This window comes from Peromyscus leucopus, chromosome 5, assembly GCF_004664715.2.
Source record: "Peromyscus leucopus breed LL Stock chromosome 5, UCI_PerLeu_2.1, whole genome shotgun sequence".
NCBI lineage: Eukaryota > Metazoa > Chordata > Mammalia > Rodentia > Cricetidae > Peromyscus > Peromyscus leucopus.
The window spans coordinates 9561505-9578215 of NC_051067.1; the positions used below are offsets into that span (position 1 = coordinate 9561505).

General features: G+C 45.7%; 2 protein-coding genes across 14 annotated transcripts in view; one reads left to right on the plus strand and one right to left on the minus strand.

Moving 5' to 3' along the window:
• The first annotated feature begins 420 nt into the window (after nt 1–420).
• Nucleotides 421–14264, plus strand: Kiaa1191 (KIAA1191 ortholog). Of its 4 annotated transcripts, XM_028863773.2 has the most exons (9): nt 421–609; nt 1140–1246; nt 1484–1570; nt 3973–4151; nt 6289–6415; nt 9019–9143; nt 13258–13364; nt 13504–13643; nt 13728–14264. In XM_028863773.2, the coding sequence occupies exons 3-9, from the start codon at nt 1543–1545 to the stop codon at nt 13931–13933; spliced, it is 912 nt and encodes a 303-aa protein (XP_028719606.1). In that variant the 5' UTR covers nt 421–609; nt 1140–1246; nt 1484–1542; the 3' UTR covers nt 13934–14264. The 4 variants fall into 4 exon arrangements, with proteins under 4 accessions (XP_028719606.1, XP_028719607.1, XP_028719608.1 ...); XM_028863774.2 differs by lacking the exon at nt 1484–1570; XM_028863775.2 differs by lacking the exons at nt 1140–1246; nt 1484–1570 and having other exon boundaries at nt 426–609.
• A 763-nt stretch (nt 14265–15027) lies between these two features.
• The window catches only part of Simc1 (SUMO interacting motifs containing 1), a 35680-nt gene continuing 33996 nt past the window's right edge, over nt 15028–16711 (minus strand). For 9 of the 10 annotated variants that reach the window (XM_028863765.2, XM_028863764.2, XM_028863763.2 and 6 more), the window contains one exon: nt 15028–15955. In XM_028863765.2, the coding sequence (XP_028719598.1) occupies nt 15693–15955 (263 nt within the window). In that variant the 3' untranslated portion in view covers nt 15028–15692. The remainder of the gene's footprint in view (nt 15956–16711) is intronic. The other variant, XM_037205717.1, reaches the window with a different exon arrangement.

Consider the following 16711-nt stretch of genomic DNA (forward strand, 5'->3'; position numbering starts at 1 on the left):
ATTTTATTTTTATATGCATTAGGTTGTGTGGAAATGTGCGTGTGAATGTAGTGTCCTCGGAAGCCAGAAGAGGGCGGCAGATCTGTAGTTACAGGAGGTAGTGAGATACCGAAAGTGGGTGCTAGAAACGAACACAGGCCCGCCAAAAGTGCAGGATTTAACTCTTTAACTGCTGAACCATCTCCATCTATCTTCATTCTTTTCCCCCTCTCCTCTCATCCCACCTCCCACCACGCTCCCGTCTCAGCCTCCAAGTGCTGGGATTACAGGAGCAGAGAAAGTGATGGTAACAGGTGACCCTCCCTCCGGGAACCCCGTGGAATTTCCCTTTAGAGTCCAATCTAGAGGGGCAGATGAAGGTGGTGATGGTGATGAGCCCAGATCGTGGACTACAACTCCCGGCATGCCCTGCGAATCTGCGAGTCAAGTCTCGCGTGACGTGCTGCGGTCTTGCTCTGGGCAGTGGTTCGGCTGCCGGCCGGAGGCAGTCCTCGATCGGGGAGCTTTCACGATGGCTCTTCGCTGCTCAGCTCCGCAGCCTCTTGGGCCATCTGGAGCCTCGGAACCTCTTTAGTGCCGGAGTTCGGGCCGCAGGCGGCGGGCGAACAGGTGACAGATCACGGCCTGGCGCCGCTGGGGACAGTCAGCCTCCGGGCGCCGCGGCCTCTGGCCGGGTGGGAGCCTCCGAGTACGCGCGCCGCGCTCCCACGGGCTTGGCCTCGAGGGGTGGAACCGTGGAAGGGTCTGGCCAGGCGTATACATCCCAGAGGCTTTGTTTTGTACTCCCTGAAGGAGAGACGTGGGCTTGGGGTCGCTGAGGGAGGGGGAAAGGCTTGTGTTTGTCTTGCGGATGCCCTCTGGGCTGCGGTGAGTGGCCCCTGTGAACTTGAACAAAAATTCGGGTCAGTAATGCCTGCTGTGCAGTGCGTCGCAAGGGTTTTTAAAGACGAGTTTTCTGTAAGGTGCGATTACTGTTAGCCGGCGTTAGTAATAGTGAGTTGTTCTTCTCTCTTTCATAGCCCATTTCTGTCTAGCGGAAATGCTAACATAGCTCGGGAGGCCGATAGTTGGGCATGTACAGGGCATCATTTGGTGGACCTGGGAGCGCTGTACCAACCCCGGTTGTTTATTGTTATTAGAACCTCTGGATGGACTCTTCCTCGGAAGCTTTGCTAATTTGCAGCAGCTGGGCAATGCTCCTCATTACCATCTGTCTGTCAGCATAGTCCCGCGTCATTTCACTGTGGTAAGGTGTCTTCACTGTGTCTTGTCTTTACCCTCTCAGGTGTTAAGATGAGCCAATGGATACGGTGAACCTTGAACTTTACCCTTTTGGGGTGTGTTTGTCACACATTGGTTATAGTATATCTATGTTTCAACCTTGTTAACAAGCCATAAATCGCTGTGTGTCTGTCAACAGAACAGCACTGGAGTGATCCTCTGCTGTTCAGCATAAGAAAATGCCCTTTGTTATTTTTATTAGGTGGCAGGGACTCAGCTCCGAATTCTGTATAGAGAAAGCACCTGGATCCTAGTCTTTCAATGGCTTCAAGACAACCAGAAGTGCCTGGTAAACTTAGTTCTTTTTGGTTAAATCTGTTTTGCACTTACTGATCTAAACTTATTTTCTCCAAATCACATATTAATGGTTCCTTTTTGCCGCTAGGGAAATAGGTTGTTACCATTTTAGTATTATCTCATTACCCTCCCAGCCATGCCCAGATCTAGATTTAGAGCCACTGCCCTTAAGTGTATGACAGATACATTATTTATGCCAAAGGAGAAGAATTAACAGTGTGTTTGTAGGGTATATCAGCATGATTAAATTACTCTAGCTAGGATGCAGGGCTGGGCAAAAGGTACTATCACTTGTTACATCTACCATAGTTGTAAAAATGTTTGCATCAACATTTAGTATGTACTTGGTTTGTGTTGCACAGTGCTGTCTGGGTTGCTGAAGTCATTGATTTCTCCTTGAACTGTTACCAGAAAGGAAGGTGATTTTTAAATCAATCTGAATTGCCAAGTCCCTGATTCTCAGGAGTGTAGATGGTCTTGCTTGCCCATCTAGTGTGAAGATTAAACAATTTGTTTTTTTTGTTTGTTTGTTTGTTTTTGTTTTTTTCTCTGTGTAGTTTGTAGTTCTTGCTGTTTTGGAACTCTCTATTTAGGCCTGGCTGTCCTGGAACTCACAGAGATGCTACTGCCTCTGCCTTCTGAGTGCTGGGATTAAATGCATGTGCACCACTTCTGGCTCAAAAAGTTTTTGATCTCTTTGTAGGAACATTTTTCCTAGTAGAGGTTAGCTGGCTTTATGTCTTTGTTTTTATGAAGCCATTGGGAGAAGTCTTAAACATGGTTTTGAAATTGCTCCCCAGTTAGGTGGGTTAATGGAAGCTCCCCACTCTGTGTGTCCTAACATCTTTGTCTCTCCCATTACTCGTGTCTTCCATTCATACCACATTGCTGTACACTCGCTGCAACCATGCGGAGCTGTGGTGGTGCACTCGTTAGGCCAGTGCTTCGGAGCATGGGAGCCTGGGGGCCCTGGCTCCGGTGTCTCCTGCACACTTGCCACCTGTATGATACTGCTTATGTTCTGTACCAGTTTCCCAGTCTGGGAATAGGGAGAAAACGTGTTTGATGAGGATTAAGCTACAAGGAGGGCTGTTAGTGCCTGGTAATTTTATTTGTGTGTCTGTTTTAGTTGAGATACAATGCACATACTGTAAATTCACCCACCTAAAGTAGGTAATTTAATGGTTGGTGTGTTCTTAAGGTTTGTGCATCCATCAGATTAATCTACTTACAGAGCATTTTCATTCTCTCAGAAAGACTTTGTTCCCATTAAGAGTTATACCTCATTGCCCTCTCTTCCTGGCCTTTGGCAACCAGTAACCTCTTGGGTTTGTTAGTAGTTCTTAATATTAGTAATAGTCACATGGTAGCTCTGGGTCCCTTTGCTGTTTAAGTGGCTGCCAGGCAGGTTGGTATCTTGAAGGATATGATGATATAACAGGAAACTATCACTTTGTGGAAGGTTCTGGATCAGTAAACCAAACAAAATGAACCTTGCTCTCTGCTTTGGCACAGCTGAGAGTGCCCTTGAAGCATGATGTGTGCGTCACAGCTGGACATTCTGGCAGTCAGTCCTGGGGACAGGAATGGCAGGATCAAGCTGGTAGTGTTAAAGAGAGTGCCTGTCCGTATTGTCTTTGATGGAAATGTTTAAGTCATCAGAACACTAGGAACTAGAGGTGGTGCCAGACCCAGAGCACTGCAGCTTGTAGTTCTCTTTGTGAAGGAGACACGAAAGGCCTGAGGAGGGCTTGTCATAGGTGTGGTCAGACCTCAGCCAGCCGTTTTCTCTATGAACTGAGGCAAATCCGTTCACCACTAGGGTTTAGTTGCCTCATCAGATGAGACAGTGACAGGCTGTGGAGTGAGGAAAAATGAGAGAAGATACCTTTAGTCTCTTTATAGTCTCCTTAGTCCTGTGTGACTGAGAGTTTAGTATCCAGGCTTAGAAATGAGACAGGTTTGCATTTTGACTGGAAATTGTGCTTTGAAGTTGAGGCTTTGCACAGGTAAATTTAAGTTGAGCTTAAGGTTCTTTAGTCTATAAAAGTGGAGTAGAGCCTGGTGTGGTGGTGTGTGCCTGTGTCCTGCACTTGGAAAGAGCTGAGGTAGGAGGACTGACAGAATTTGAGGCCAGCTGTGCAAACTACACAGCGAGTCCCAGCCAGTCAGGACTCCATGGCAAGACCCTGCCCGAGAAAGGAGGGGCGAAGAGCGTTGCGGGTGGAGTGGAGGAGGAAGGCAGTTGGCCTGCCTGTATTCCCCTCCTTGCAATGGATTAGTTGTTGCAGACAAACTGTCCTTAAGTTTCACAACTTTCTTGTCCACAGATTAACTTAAAGCCACTAGTATGTGCAGTTGGTATCCCATATTGACAGGTGTCTCTGTTCTTAGCTCTTGCGCCCAGTGGGCCTCTAGGCAAGATGTCCCTGCCCATCGGGATGTGCCGCCGGGCATTCAGCTATGATGATGCCCTAGAGGACCCTGCGCCCATGACTCCTCCTCCATCGGACATGGGCAGCATCCCCTGGAAGCCAGTGATTCCAGAGCGCAAGTATCAGCATCTTGACAAGGTATCTTACCCTGCTGACGGCTTCTGGCAAACTTACCCTCTTTGTTCTCCTCCTGTTTCAGAAGCCTTCAGTGATTCTCTGTTCCTACAAAATTGGGCAGCAATTGTTCTCTTTGTATATTTTTTGTGGTTTTTAAAAAATTCAAAACTTGAACAGTAATGTCACTTGCTTGAGAGTCTTCTGGACTCTACTTCCCCAACTAAAAAGCCAAACTCCAGAACCTCTCAATGCCTGAATTCTGATGAATCCTGCTTTCCTCTTTGTACCGTCTATTATCTAGCCATAGAATTATTAGGCTATTTGCATAGACATAATGAGCTAGTTGAGGGAACAGGACCCAAGTCTAAATATGAAATTAATTGATGTTGTATACATACCTCCTACTCATAGCCTGATTACTCTTATGTAGTCATGTTTTTATGTACAAAATGAAGTTTGTGGGATGTTTTACTGCCTCTTGTGTCACGGCAGTGTGCAAACGGCCTCAGAATTTTGGTCACTTTGAGAGTTTAGTTTTTGGATAGTGATGCTCAGCCTGTAATCTGTTGCAGTCCAAGGTTTGTCATAGAGTCCAAAAAAGCCTTAGCAGGTTGGATTTGTGATGGGCATAGCACAGGTCTCTTGAACAGCTGCTGTGTTCTTGCTTGTGCTTGTGTGCCTTTCCCTTGCTGGCAGCAGGGAGCACAGCACTCTCCTCAGGCTCCTTCTACACAGCTCCATCTGCACTCAGGGCAGGTCGGCCCCAGGCCACTGTGTGCACTCTGCTGCTGCTGCTGAAGCCTGTGCCTCTCACCTCTGATTCCATCCCTGGACTACAAGAGAGATCATCCTACTGCCTGAGTAAACCAGGCCTCCTAGAAGCTCAGAGAAAGCCATTTTACCTGCAGCTTCAGCTGGAGGCCTCAGAGGAAGCATCCAGTGAGGGTCTGCTCAAAGCAGACCTGGAATGGATCCCAAGTGGCTTCACTTGGACAGTTTAACCCCCAAGTGCAGTGCCTCTGTCTGAGAGCAGGGAATTCTTAGAAGTGGTGAGGGAGTAATAGTCTTAAAGACTTGGTCGGTGTGTGGCTGAGCTGAGCCAAGGGCTGTCTGTGCTCTCCTTTCTGATGAGTGCTACCTTGTTATTCTTGCAGAACAGGGGACTTCTTTCCAAGACCCATCCCCTACTGCTCTGGAGAGCTCCTTAGTCAGTTGTCAGCTGTAGTCTGAATCAGGTAGCTGTTGAAGAGAAAGTGTTCTAAAGACTGGGAAGCCAGGCGGTGTGGCACACAAGTTAGAAACACAAGTTTTATTTAAAAATATTATTATTATTATTATTATTATTATTATTATTATTATTATTATTTTCTGTGGTGCTGGGGATAGAACCCAGGGTTTCACACATGCTGGGCTAGAAACAAATTCTTTTTTCTTTTGACATCGAATCTCATTATGTAGTCCAGGTTGGCCTTGACCTCACGGCAGTCTTTAACCTCCGTGCTGGGGCTACAGATGGGCGTCACCGTGCTCTGTTTCTTTGGTCCTGGAGATGGAGTCCTTGTGTCTCACCTCTGACAGCCAAGCAGCCTGAAATGTATTTGTTCAGTACTCAGGTCACTGATATGTGGCCAAGCCTGAGGGAATGTTCTGCTCAGGCTGACTAAGGCTCAGTACTTGGCATATGGTTAGTGCTTTGTAAGAGGTGTCTCCATTTTGTTTATGTTCCCTTGTGTGTCCTTTCTTTCCTCTACCCCTCATTAATTTTTCCTCAGTTTTGGAGACAGGGTTGTGGTAGATATTCCATCCTTGCCTTGAACTCACTGTGTAGCCCAGACTAGACTTGAACCCACACCAATCCTGCTTCAGCCTCCAGCACTGGGATTCCATGTGTGTGCCATCAAGCCCAGTCTGCACCTGCAGTCTTAGGTGCAGACAGACTAGAAAGTTCGGCCTTTCCTTGTGTGATTCTAGGCTCTTCTCATAGGGTCCTTTCCTGTTGACACTGTGGGCCAGTGGAGGTTGCCACTGTCCCTTTCAACTGTGTCTTCCCTTAGAGGTTACATATTCTCGTAACTCTTTCTCTAAAGAAGTAAGTGTAGGTGTGTGGTGGCCCTCCCCCCTGCCCCCCCTCACCTACTTCCTTACCTCTCTTGAACAGACAGAGGAAGGAGTGGCCAGTGTCTCTTCCCTTGCTGTGATTCCATCAACAGCCACTGACAATTCAGAGAAGGCTCCTGTGGTGAAGGCTAAAGCTACCCATGTCATCATGAATTCCCTGATCACAAGTAAGCGCCTGTGGTGGTATTGTGTTCCCCAGTACTGTGCACCCTAATAAACTTATCTGGGTAAGAATAAGCAACAATATTAAACATAGAGGTTAGGCAGTGGTAGCACATGCCTTTAATCCTAGCATTCCAGAGGCAGAAATCCCTCTGGATCTCTGTGAGTTCAAGGCCACATTGGAAACAGCCAGGCATGGTGACTCATGCCTTTAATCCCAGGAAGTGAGCCTTTAATCCCAGGCAGTGATGGCAAAAACAGAAAGATATATAAGGCGTGAAGACCAGAAACTAGAAGCATTTGGCTGGTTAAGCATTCAGGCTTTTGAGCAGCAGTTCAGCTGAGAGGCATCCAGTCTGAGGAAACAGGATCACTTGAGGAATTGGCGAGGTGAGGAAGCTGTGACTTGTTCTGCTTCTCTGATCTTCCAGCATTCACCCCAATACCTGGCCTCAGGTTTGATTTTTATTAATAAGTACCTTTAAGATTCCTGCTACAAGCACCCACCCTTCAGTCTCAGCAGAGTAAATTGAGGGAGGGAGAGCTTGAGCCTCAGCTGCAGATGATGCTCAGACCTGCTTTCCTGGGGCCCACATCCATCTGGCTCTGAATTTCGTCAAGGAGGAAGATGTACTGACTGTTAAGCACCTATTGCCTTAGATAGAGCCCTGCGGTTGCTTGATATAGTCTGGTTTTCCTGTAGTGACCAGTGGCCACTTAACACTAGATTCAGCACCTCACTTTCTTCTGAAGTCGGGGATCTAGCTGGCAGGTTGATGTTAAGGTTAGAGTTCATTAGCAGGAGCTTTGGATCCACTGCTATTCCTGGCCTAGGTGTGTTGCTAGAGAAGGTGGCACACTGGAGGGCAGCCCTCTGCACTGCTACATATGTTTGTTTGGTTTTGAGACAGGATCTTATTATGTACTCATTGGCTTCAAACTCAAAGCAGTCCTCCTGCCTTAGTGTTGTGAGGGCTGGTCTTGGTCATGCACTACTGTACCCAACTACTTTAAAAAATTTTACATATGCATTAATAAATAATTTATACATATTTTCACAAATTTGTGATAGTGTTGACCAAGACCTTGTACATGTAGGTCCACCAGGAAGAAGACCAGGTTTGGTGCTTCAGTTTCTTTCTTTTTTTTTTTAAAGGTTTATTTATTATGTATACAGCATGTATGACTGCAGGTCAGAGGAGGGCACCAGATCTCATTACAGATGGTTATGAGCCACCATGTGGGTGCTGGTAATTGAACTCAGGACCTCTGGAAGAACAGTCAGTTCTCTTAACCTCTGAGCCATCTCTCCAGCCCCATGCTTCAGTTTCTTTAGTTTTTAGAATGTGTTATTGATAGCCCTAATGAGGCTTGATGAGAGCTTTTTTTTTTTTTTTAACTTATTTTTCTTAATTTTTTTTTAATTTATGTGTATAGTATGTGTGCTTGAGAGTGTTTGGAGGTGGTGAGGAGGCCAGAAGGTATCAGATCCCCTGGAGCTAGAGTTATGGACAGTTGTGAGCCATCCAATGTGGGTGCTGAAATCTGAATTTGCGTCCTCTGGAAGTGCTTTTAATCACTGAACCATCTCTCCAGCTCCTCGTTTTAAACTTCTATCACAAGTTACCTAAGCGTCTTCCTTCTCAAGGGCCATTCTAGTTGTTGTGGGAAGTTAATTATTCAGTACTTGGCTCTGCATGTCAGCAATAATACCTGTCCCAGGGCTGAGGTGCGCAGAGGTTCTCCTTGGTTGGCTCTTTTTATGTCAAAGCTCTTTACTTTCTTCTCCAGGAGGGCATCAGTTTGTTTTTGTCACTTCTGGAAAGTTGCCTCAGAGTCCAAACCCACTGTTTCTCTGTGACTGCACCGTCTGAAGCAGTAGCAGCTAGTTGTATTCTGTAGCTTGACTATTTTGGCATTAGGAAGCATAGCTGTTGTGGCTTCCGAGGGCACCAGGCATGCACGTCGTACACAGATATAGATCCTAAACCAGCTGCCATGCTCGGGTGTAGTGTTCAAGGTTTGTAGCTTAAGAAAAAAGGTCATCTCTTGTTCATTTCACAGTAAGTGACTTGTGAAATAATAAACCAAGCTGAAAGAACATTGCTGGCTAGGCCAGGAACAGCAACAGGCAGATCATACATAAGAAACATGGCGTCTGTAGGCCCGGGCTAGTTCAAGGCAGGTTGTGCTATGAATCCGACTGGTACCTTGGTGCCAGCTGGCAGGAACGTGACCTGCTGCCCTTTGGCAAAGCTTCTGTGCAAGTGCTAAGTCTCTTAGGGAGCTTAGTGATTTGGGAATTCTGGATGCCAGGTGCCTCTGCTCGCTGTTGCTGAATATGAAGGTGTTACGGAGTCTAAGTGAGAGGAGGTAACACATCTAGCATCCCTTTAGGGCAACTTGCTTTTAGTGTGCTGTGAGGGAAGGCTGGCTTCCGAGGGAACCTTTTTGTCAGGATCAGAATTACCATGTCAGTGCCTGTTTGGGGCACCCTTATTCTCCACTAGTCAGTGTGGCCTCTTGCTTCTGGGAAGAACAGCAGATACTTGGTCCCGGCTGGTTTGTGACTGGTTAGGAGTTGAGCATGACTGTTCTTTCTTTTCAGAACAGACTCAGGAGAGCATCCAGCGTTTTGAGCAACAAGCAGGACTGAGAGATGCTGGCTACACACCTCATAAGGGCCTCACCACTGAGGAGACCAAGTACCTCCGAGTGGCAGAAGCACTCCATGTAAGCAACCACAACTGTTCATGGCTTGACATACGGCTACAGTGTAGAAGTTTACAGCTTAGCTATTGGGCAGCTGAGACAAGTGACAAGAAGATAATGGCAAAGGGATCAGGACTGTCCTCCTAAAGCCCGGAGGTCTTAGCTGCAGATATTTTGCTTGCTTGTCTGTAAATTGAGGGCATGTTTTGCTTATATGTGACATGTATGAAAACTCTGAACTGTGGACTATTTTATATGCCAGAGTGGTTGGCTATGACAAGTGAGAGGAGAATCCCAGTTCCAAGAGTTAATAGTTCAGCTGGATAACATCATTCTGTTTACTTATAAGCCTAGGTTAGTATAGTAGCATATTCTTTTAATCACAGTGTTATGTGTGAGTGTGGGGCTTTCCAGGCTAGCCAGGGCTACATAGTGAGATCCTATTTCACACAAACAAAAAACTCCAAAACTCAGGCTAGCCTTGAACTTGTGATCCTCTTGCCTCTGCCTCCCAAGTATTGAGGTTATAGGTATGTGCCATCATGCCCAGCTTATACTTAACTTTTTAAAAATTAATTTCAGGAGCTAGGTGTAGTGGCACACATCTTTAATCCCAGGATTTGGGAGACAGAGGCAGGCAGTCTGTGGGTTTGAGGCCAGCTTGGTCTGCATATTGAGTTCCAGGCCAGCTAGGACTACATTGAAAAACCCTGTCTTGGGGGGTGCAGAGATTATTTTGATGAAGGTTTATTTAATGATGGTTAAAATTTTTCTTTGTGGCCAGGCATAGTGGTGCACACCTTTAATCCTAGAACCCAGGAGGTAGAGGCAGGTGGATCTTTGAGTTTGAGGCCAGCCTGGTCTACTGTGGGGGGCCAGCTCCCACATTTATTTATCCCAAGGACTCTTGAGGAGTGAGGGATAAGAGATGTAGATAGAAATATAGAGGAGAGAGACAGACAGAAACACAAGATAGCCTCAGGAGGGCCTGGGTCAAAGCCCACGGGTCTCTACTAAGGGGCTTTTAAAGGAATGCCAAGGGGTGAAGCAAAAGACCTCCCCTCAGCACAGCCAAGTGTAGACCATCCCAAACACCTGGTAACCATGCACATGGTCAGTCCATCCCCTGATATAGTCCTGCTGTGTAAAGCAAGCTCAGATCTCACTAGAAAACCTTTGTGGGCTCCCACAGTCTACAAAGCAAGTTCTGGGACAGCCAAGGCTGTTACACAGAGAAACTGAAACCTTGTCTCAGACAGCCACAAAAACCAAACCAAACAAACAATTTTTTTCTTTGTGCTACCATATCTTGAACCCAGAGCTTCATGCACACTGCGAAGTGTTCTACCACTGAGATACATCTCCAGCCCCTCACCCCCTTGTTTTTTGTTTTATGGATTTTTCTGTGTATGGGTGACTTGTCTACACGTGTGTCTGTGTACCACTTTTGAATCTGGTATCTGCAGAGGCTAAAAGGGCATCAGATCTGGAACTGGAGTTACAGACAGTTGTGAGCTGCCATGTGGGTGCTGGGAACCAAACTTGGATCCTCGGGAAGAGCAGCCAGTGCTCTTAACTGCTGAGCCATCTCTCCAGCCCCTTCCTCTACCTTTTTTGAGATGCATCTTTCTGTGTAGTTAAGGCGGGCCTCAAAGTTATGATTTTCCTGTCTCAGCCTCTCAAGTGCTGGGATTCCTGGTATGTCGCTATGCCTGGCTGTGTTGAAATGTTTCAATGACTTCCTTAAAAAATGTTTTTTTACATTTATTTATTCATTTATTGTGTGTGTGTGTGTGTGTGTGTGTGTGTGTGTATGCGTGCGTCTGTGTGTCTGTGTGGTTAGTTCATGCCATGAAACATGTGGAGGTCAGAAAAAACTTGCAGAAGTTGATTCTTTCCTTCCACCCTGTAGGTCTAGGGATCAGACATCGTTGTCAGCCTGGCAGCAAGTGTCTTTACACACTGAGCCTTCTCACTGTGGTTCACATGGTTCTTTTAGAGAGGCCACTTCATATGGAATGGTGTTCTGTGACTTACAAATTCACATAATCTTAACATTGATCCTTGGTGGTAGATACTGTATTCTGTTTTGTAAATAAAGGAGATACTGGAGAGATAAATCAGTCAGTAAGGTGCTTGTTACAGAAGCATGAGTATCAGTCCCTAGAAACCATGTTTAAAGCCACATATAGTGGTCCATGCTGGCTGCCTCAGTGCTAGGGAGGTAAATAAAGATAGGCGTATTCCTAGAGTTGACTGCTAGCCAGCCTAATCTAATCAGCTCCAGATTCCAGTGATATGATCTCAGAACAAACAAACAAACAAAAAAACTAAAGTGGTGACAGACATAGTGATTCATGCCTTTACTTCCAGCACTCAGAGGCAGAGGAAGGCAGGCAGGTTTCTGTGAGATCAAGGCTAGCCTGGTTTACATAGTGAGTTCCAGGACAGACAGAGCTTACATGGAGACCTTTCTTAAAAAAAAAAAAAAAAAAAAGCCCAAACCAACAAGGTGAGTGGCTGTTTTTTTTTTTTTTTTTTCTGGAGCTGAGGACCGAACCCAGGGCCTTGTGCTTACTAGGCAAGCACTCTACCACTTAGCTAAATCCCCAACTCCAGTGAGTGGCTTTTGATTAGTGATGGGAAGATGATCTTATGCATTCCTACCCTGTGTGCACACCCTCCCCCCACAGTACATATATACACACATGCAGGCAAACACTCATGCACATAAAAAATAAAAATAAAGCAGGGCAGTGGTGGTGCACGCCTTTAATCCCAGCACGCAGGAGGCAGAGACAGGCGGATCTCTGTGGGTTCGAGGCCAGCCTGGTCTACAGAGAATTCCAGGACAACCTGGGCTGTTACACAGAGAAACCCTAAAACAACAAAACAACCTATATACACACACACACACACACACACACATACACATATATACATGTATGTATATATGTGTATGTGTGAGTGTGTGTGTGTGTGTATATACACACACTTTTTTTGGTTTTTCGAGACAGGGTTTCTCTGTGTAGCTTTGCCCCTTTCCTGGATCTCGCTCTGTAGGCCAGGCTGGCCTGGAACTTATAAAGATCCGCCTGGCTCTGCCTCCTGAGCGCTTGGATTAAAGGCGTGCGCCACCACTGCCTGGCATGTATTTTTTTTTTTTTTTAAAAGAAAGAAAAGGCTGGGCAGTGGTGGCACATGCCTTTAATTCCAGAACTCAGAACTCAGGAGGCAGAGGCAGGTGGATCTCTGAGTTTGAGGACAGCCAGGGCTACAGAGAAATCCTGTCTCAAAAAAACCAAAAACAAATGAACAAAAAATCCAAGTAGCCATGGCAAGTTCCTTTGGGCATAGTAAGAACATAAAAAGCACCAGGAGATGGTGTACATGTGTGTATGTGGGGGCGGGGAAGATGCAGGACACCATGGATGGGCTGCATGTGGAAGGAGTATTCCAGATGAATCTGCAGGCTAAGTTTAAAAGCCACTGCTGTGAGAAGTCAGTGTTGAACTGGTGTCCATTTGAGCTTAGACAAGAGAGATGCTTCTTGTGCTCAGTTTTTGCCATTCATCGTATAACAGATTGTCAGCTTACACAAATTGATGTGTTGAAAGTCAGCTTGGGTCCAGCAGAGAGAGGCACAGCCCTCATGGAGAACAGACCTGCTTGCTACTCTGGAGCTTCAGCTTAGACCTATAGCTCTATAGTATAGTCTTAGACCTATAGCATTTTAACAATGCTGTGGAGGTGGTTGGTTATGGGAGAGGAGGGAGAATGAGGTAGGTTTCTTGGAGGAAACATTTCGCTAAAGAGGACAGCAAGTCTGAGTCTTAATTTGAAAGTCTGAGCAGGGCAGGTGTTGTACTGAAAGTCAGGAGCAGAATTGAAGGCCAGATCTAAGAGGTTTGCAGCTTGGTGCCTCTTCCCCTGAACGACTTGGCTTTTTTGGACACATAAGTTCTAGTGCAGGAGTGTGAGGTGCTCTAGAGCACAGCTCCATAGGAACATGGTGTCCATCCAGTGTAGAAGAAACAAAATCACTGAAGTTAGGATGTGCGTCCGAATGCTTCTGCCCAGACTGCACTGCTTTGTGTCTGCTGTCCTCTGAAGTCTCTTCTTGCCATCTGAACAGAAACTAAAGCTGCAGAGTGGAGAGACAACAAAAGAAGAGAAGCATCCTGCATCAGCCCAGTCCACTCCAAGCAGCACCCCCCACTCCTCCCCCAAGCAGAAGTCCAGGTGGGTCCTTCCTTCAGGAAAGCCAGTGCTGAGATGGTGCTGGCCTCCAGCCTGTGGTTTCTTGTTGCTTTGGTGGAAGACACTTCTTGTGACACAGGAAGAGGCCATTCAGAAATATCTATTTACTTCTCTGTTCCAGAGGCTGGTTCCCCTCTGGTTCCTCCACAGCCTTACCTGGCCCAAATTCTCACACCATGGATCCTGGGAGTGGGAATGACAAGAACTCAGCAGAAAAGTGGAGCCTCTTTGGATCGAGGCCCCTGCAGAGGTCTGACTCTGGTAAGGCAGCTCCTTCAGAAAGAGTAGGGAGGCCCTGGCTGCTATGTGGGCTGGGGGCTGTAATCATTTGCTTTTCCTTGGCAGGTTTTGCCATCCAGGCTTACAAAGGTGCCCCGAAACCCTCCCCTATGGAGCTAATGCGTGCTCAAGCCACACGAGTAGGTGATGATCCAGCAACCTTCAAGCCGCCTAAGATGGATATCCCAGTGGTAGAAGTGAAGAAACCACCACCTCGAACCCATAATCTCAAACCCCGTGACCTGAATGTGCTCACACCCACTGGCTTCTAGAATGCTTTCTGTCCAGGGTCTGCAACTTTCCCTGGGCTCTGACATAGGAGTGATGTAGTTAACTGGAGGCTGGAGTGACATTGTGCAGATTGTCCTTGTGTGAGAGAAACCATTTTGCACTGCTTTCAGGTTGGTGGAAAATGTCAGTGGTGCTGAGTGGGGACCTCACTTTTTTTTTTTTTAAATCATTTATCCTAGAGGAGGATTTGACCTTTGCTTTCTTAGGTAAATAGTGCTGTTGTGCTTCCAAAACTATCAACATGAGCAGTTACAAATCATGATAGAGGTGCCCACCATCTCATTTGGACAGCCATGGCTTCTTGACATGCTTTAGCCTTGTGAGTGGGCCTGGACTTGTCTGAGAGCTGGGTACAGCTCATGACCACACTTGGCAGGAACCTGGCTCTCTAAGTTGAATCACGGGTTCTTTTTCCTGATTAGTCCAGTGTACACTTTGTCCTGACCCTGCAGTTGGAGGGTTGTCTATCTGCTGTGTCACAGAACAAACACTAGTCTTGCATGGCCTCTTTTGCACTTTAACATGAAATTAATTGAGCTCCTAATTGAGTCTACTGGTTTCATGATGATAACTCCTTTTCCCCCTTCCCTTACTGGGTCTTGCTCATGCTAGGCAAGTGCTCTACCACTGATTTTCACCCCTAGTTCCTAAATCCTAAGGTTTTTTTAGTTGTGTGTGTTTTGTTTTTTGAGATAGGGTCTTACTATGCAGCCTTGGCTAGGCTGGAACTCACTCAGTAGACTCAAAGAGAAGATCTACCTGCCCCTGCCTTCCAGTGCTGGGATTAAAGGCGTATACCACCACTCCCAGCTCAAGCTTTTGTTAAAGATAGGTACAATTGGATTATAGTCTTCAGGTTCATCTGAACTTGGTTTCACCTTATTGTGATAACCTGAGAGCATTTTCCACCAAGTTAGCCTCATATGTTCAGTAACACATCTTACTGAGGAAAAGATTCTCATTGTTCACAGGTCTGTTGGTCTTGCACACTGTCACATTCGCTTGCTAGATCATTTTAGAAATTAGTCTGTTTACATAATGAGCTAACCTCACAGAGAAGCTCTGGAGTCTAAGATTGTTGTAAAAATTAATTTATTTGTGTTATCTTGTATTGACAATAAAAATCTTTACTACTTTCTCAAACCCGGGTCTCTTGTCCATTCTGCCTGCCCTGTAGTAGAGCCAGAGCATTGTAAACTTAGTGCCTTTTGTTGTATCTTTCTGACATCATGCGTTTCATTAACAGGCTCTATCCTTTCTTTCTTTGCCTGCTTTATCTTATCTTTAAATAACTGGCCACAGTCATATTCATAGGCAATGTGAAAAGTCTAATATAGAATATGCTCTATTCAGGAAAAACTGTCTTTCCAGAAACAGGCGATCAGTACCTTGACTGATGTAACACTGATGGAGATTGTTCAGCAGAAGGGGGTCTTTCACATCTTGAATGGAAATGTTGGACATATAGTGCATATCGTATTGCCTGTTTCCAAAGCATAGATAAATAATTTAATAAAAAATATATACACATTGTATATTTAAGCCACATTTGAATAGGCTAGGATAAGGATTATAAAAAAAGATATACTGAAGAGTTTCAAAGTGATTACAGCATACAGATAAATAAGATAGGTTTGGTCCTATGATATTCTTAACTACTGTTTGTACTTCAGAGCTTCTAAGTAGCTGGCGACAGTCAGGAGGTATTCTTGGTACTCAATGCTTAGAAGTCTGGCTGCCTCAGTGCTGTGCGGCAGGCTGTGGGGCAGGCTCTGTGTCGGGGTTCAAGTCGGCAGCATAGAAGAGCAGCAGCTTCAACAAATGCACTTTGTCTTGGAGCTGGGGGACTAGAGGTTCTCCCAGTATGTGGACCAGGCGGCTGCGGAAGGCCTCAATCTGCTTTTCCACATCCACCACCGTGATGTCATCTCCTTGCTGGGGCTTGGGCTTGATTCTTTTGATGATCAGATCTTTCCGATCAATCACTGAACTCCGTAGATGCTCTGCAAGAGGGAAGGGGTCAAACAAGTGCCTTTTGTTCCTGGGGATTTAAAAGTTCAAGTCCAATTTTATAAGCAAGGCCTGGCTCCTGGCTACTAGGAGACAAGTCAAAAGGTCGTGAGTTACTGTGGGAACTCCATTTCCTGAAGATTTGTGTTCTTGTCAACACTGTCAAGAAGAATGTTGCTGGGTAAAGCAGTCATGACTAAATAGACCCTGTCTCCAAAAAAACAAAACCCAAACCCTAAAAGATATTTATTGTATGTGTGCCATGTGTGTGCAGGTGCCCAGAGGCCAGAAGGACATCAGATTCAAGTGGAGTTACAGTTTTGAGCTGCCTGATGGAGGTGCTGTGAACTGAACCTGCAGTTCTGAAGAGCAGTAAATGGTCTTACCTACTGAGCAACCTCTCCAAGAAACTTTACATATTAAAAATATTCTAATTTCTTTCATTTGACTTAAACAGTAATAACTGTACTAAATAAAACTATAATAACCACTTAGGGGGGTGGGGAATTTAGCTCAGTGGCAGAGCGCTTGCCTAGCAATCACAAGGCCCTGGGTTCGGTCCTCAGCTCTGAAAAGGGAAAAAAAAAACAAAAACAAAAAAAAAAAAAAAAAAACAAAAAACAAAAAACCACTTAGGGAAAAATTCATGTGATTTTTTTTTATTTTTTAAAAAACCACTTTGTGTGTTTGGGTGTACTTTTCATTAAGGGTGCTAAAAAATGCACACTCTATGCAGCTGTGTACTATGG

Coding starts and splice junctions, on each gene's coding strand:
- Kiaa1191 (XM_028863773.2), top strand. CDS start 1,543: ATGGCTTCAAGACAACCAGAAGTGCCTG. Junction 4,152..6,288: donor AGTATCAGCATCTTGACAAG/GTATCTTACCCT, acceptor TCTCTTGAACAG/ACAGAGGAAGGAGTGGCCAG. Junction 9,144..13,257: donor GAGTGGCAGAAGCACTCCAT/GTAAGCAACCAC, acceptor CCATCTGAACAG/AAACTAAAGCTGCAGAGTGG.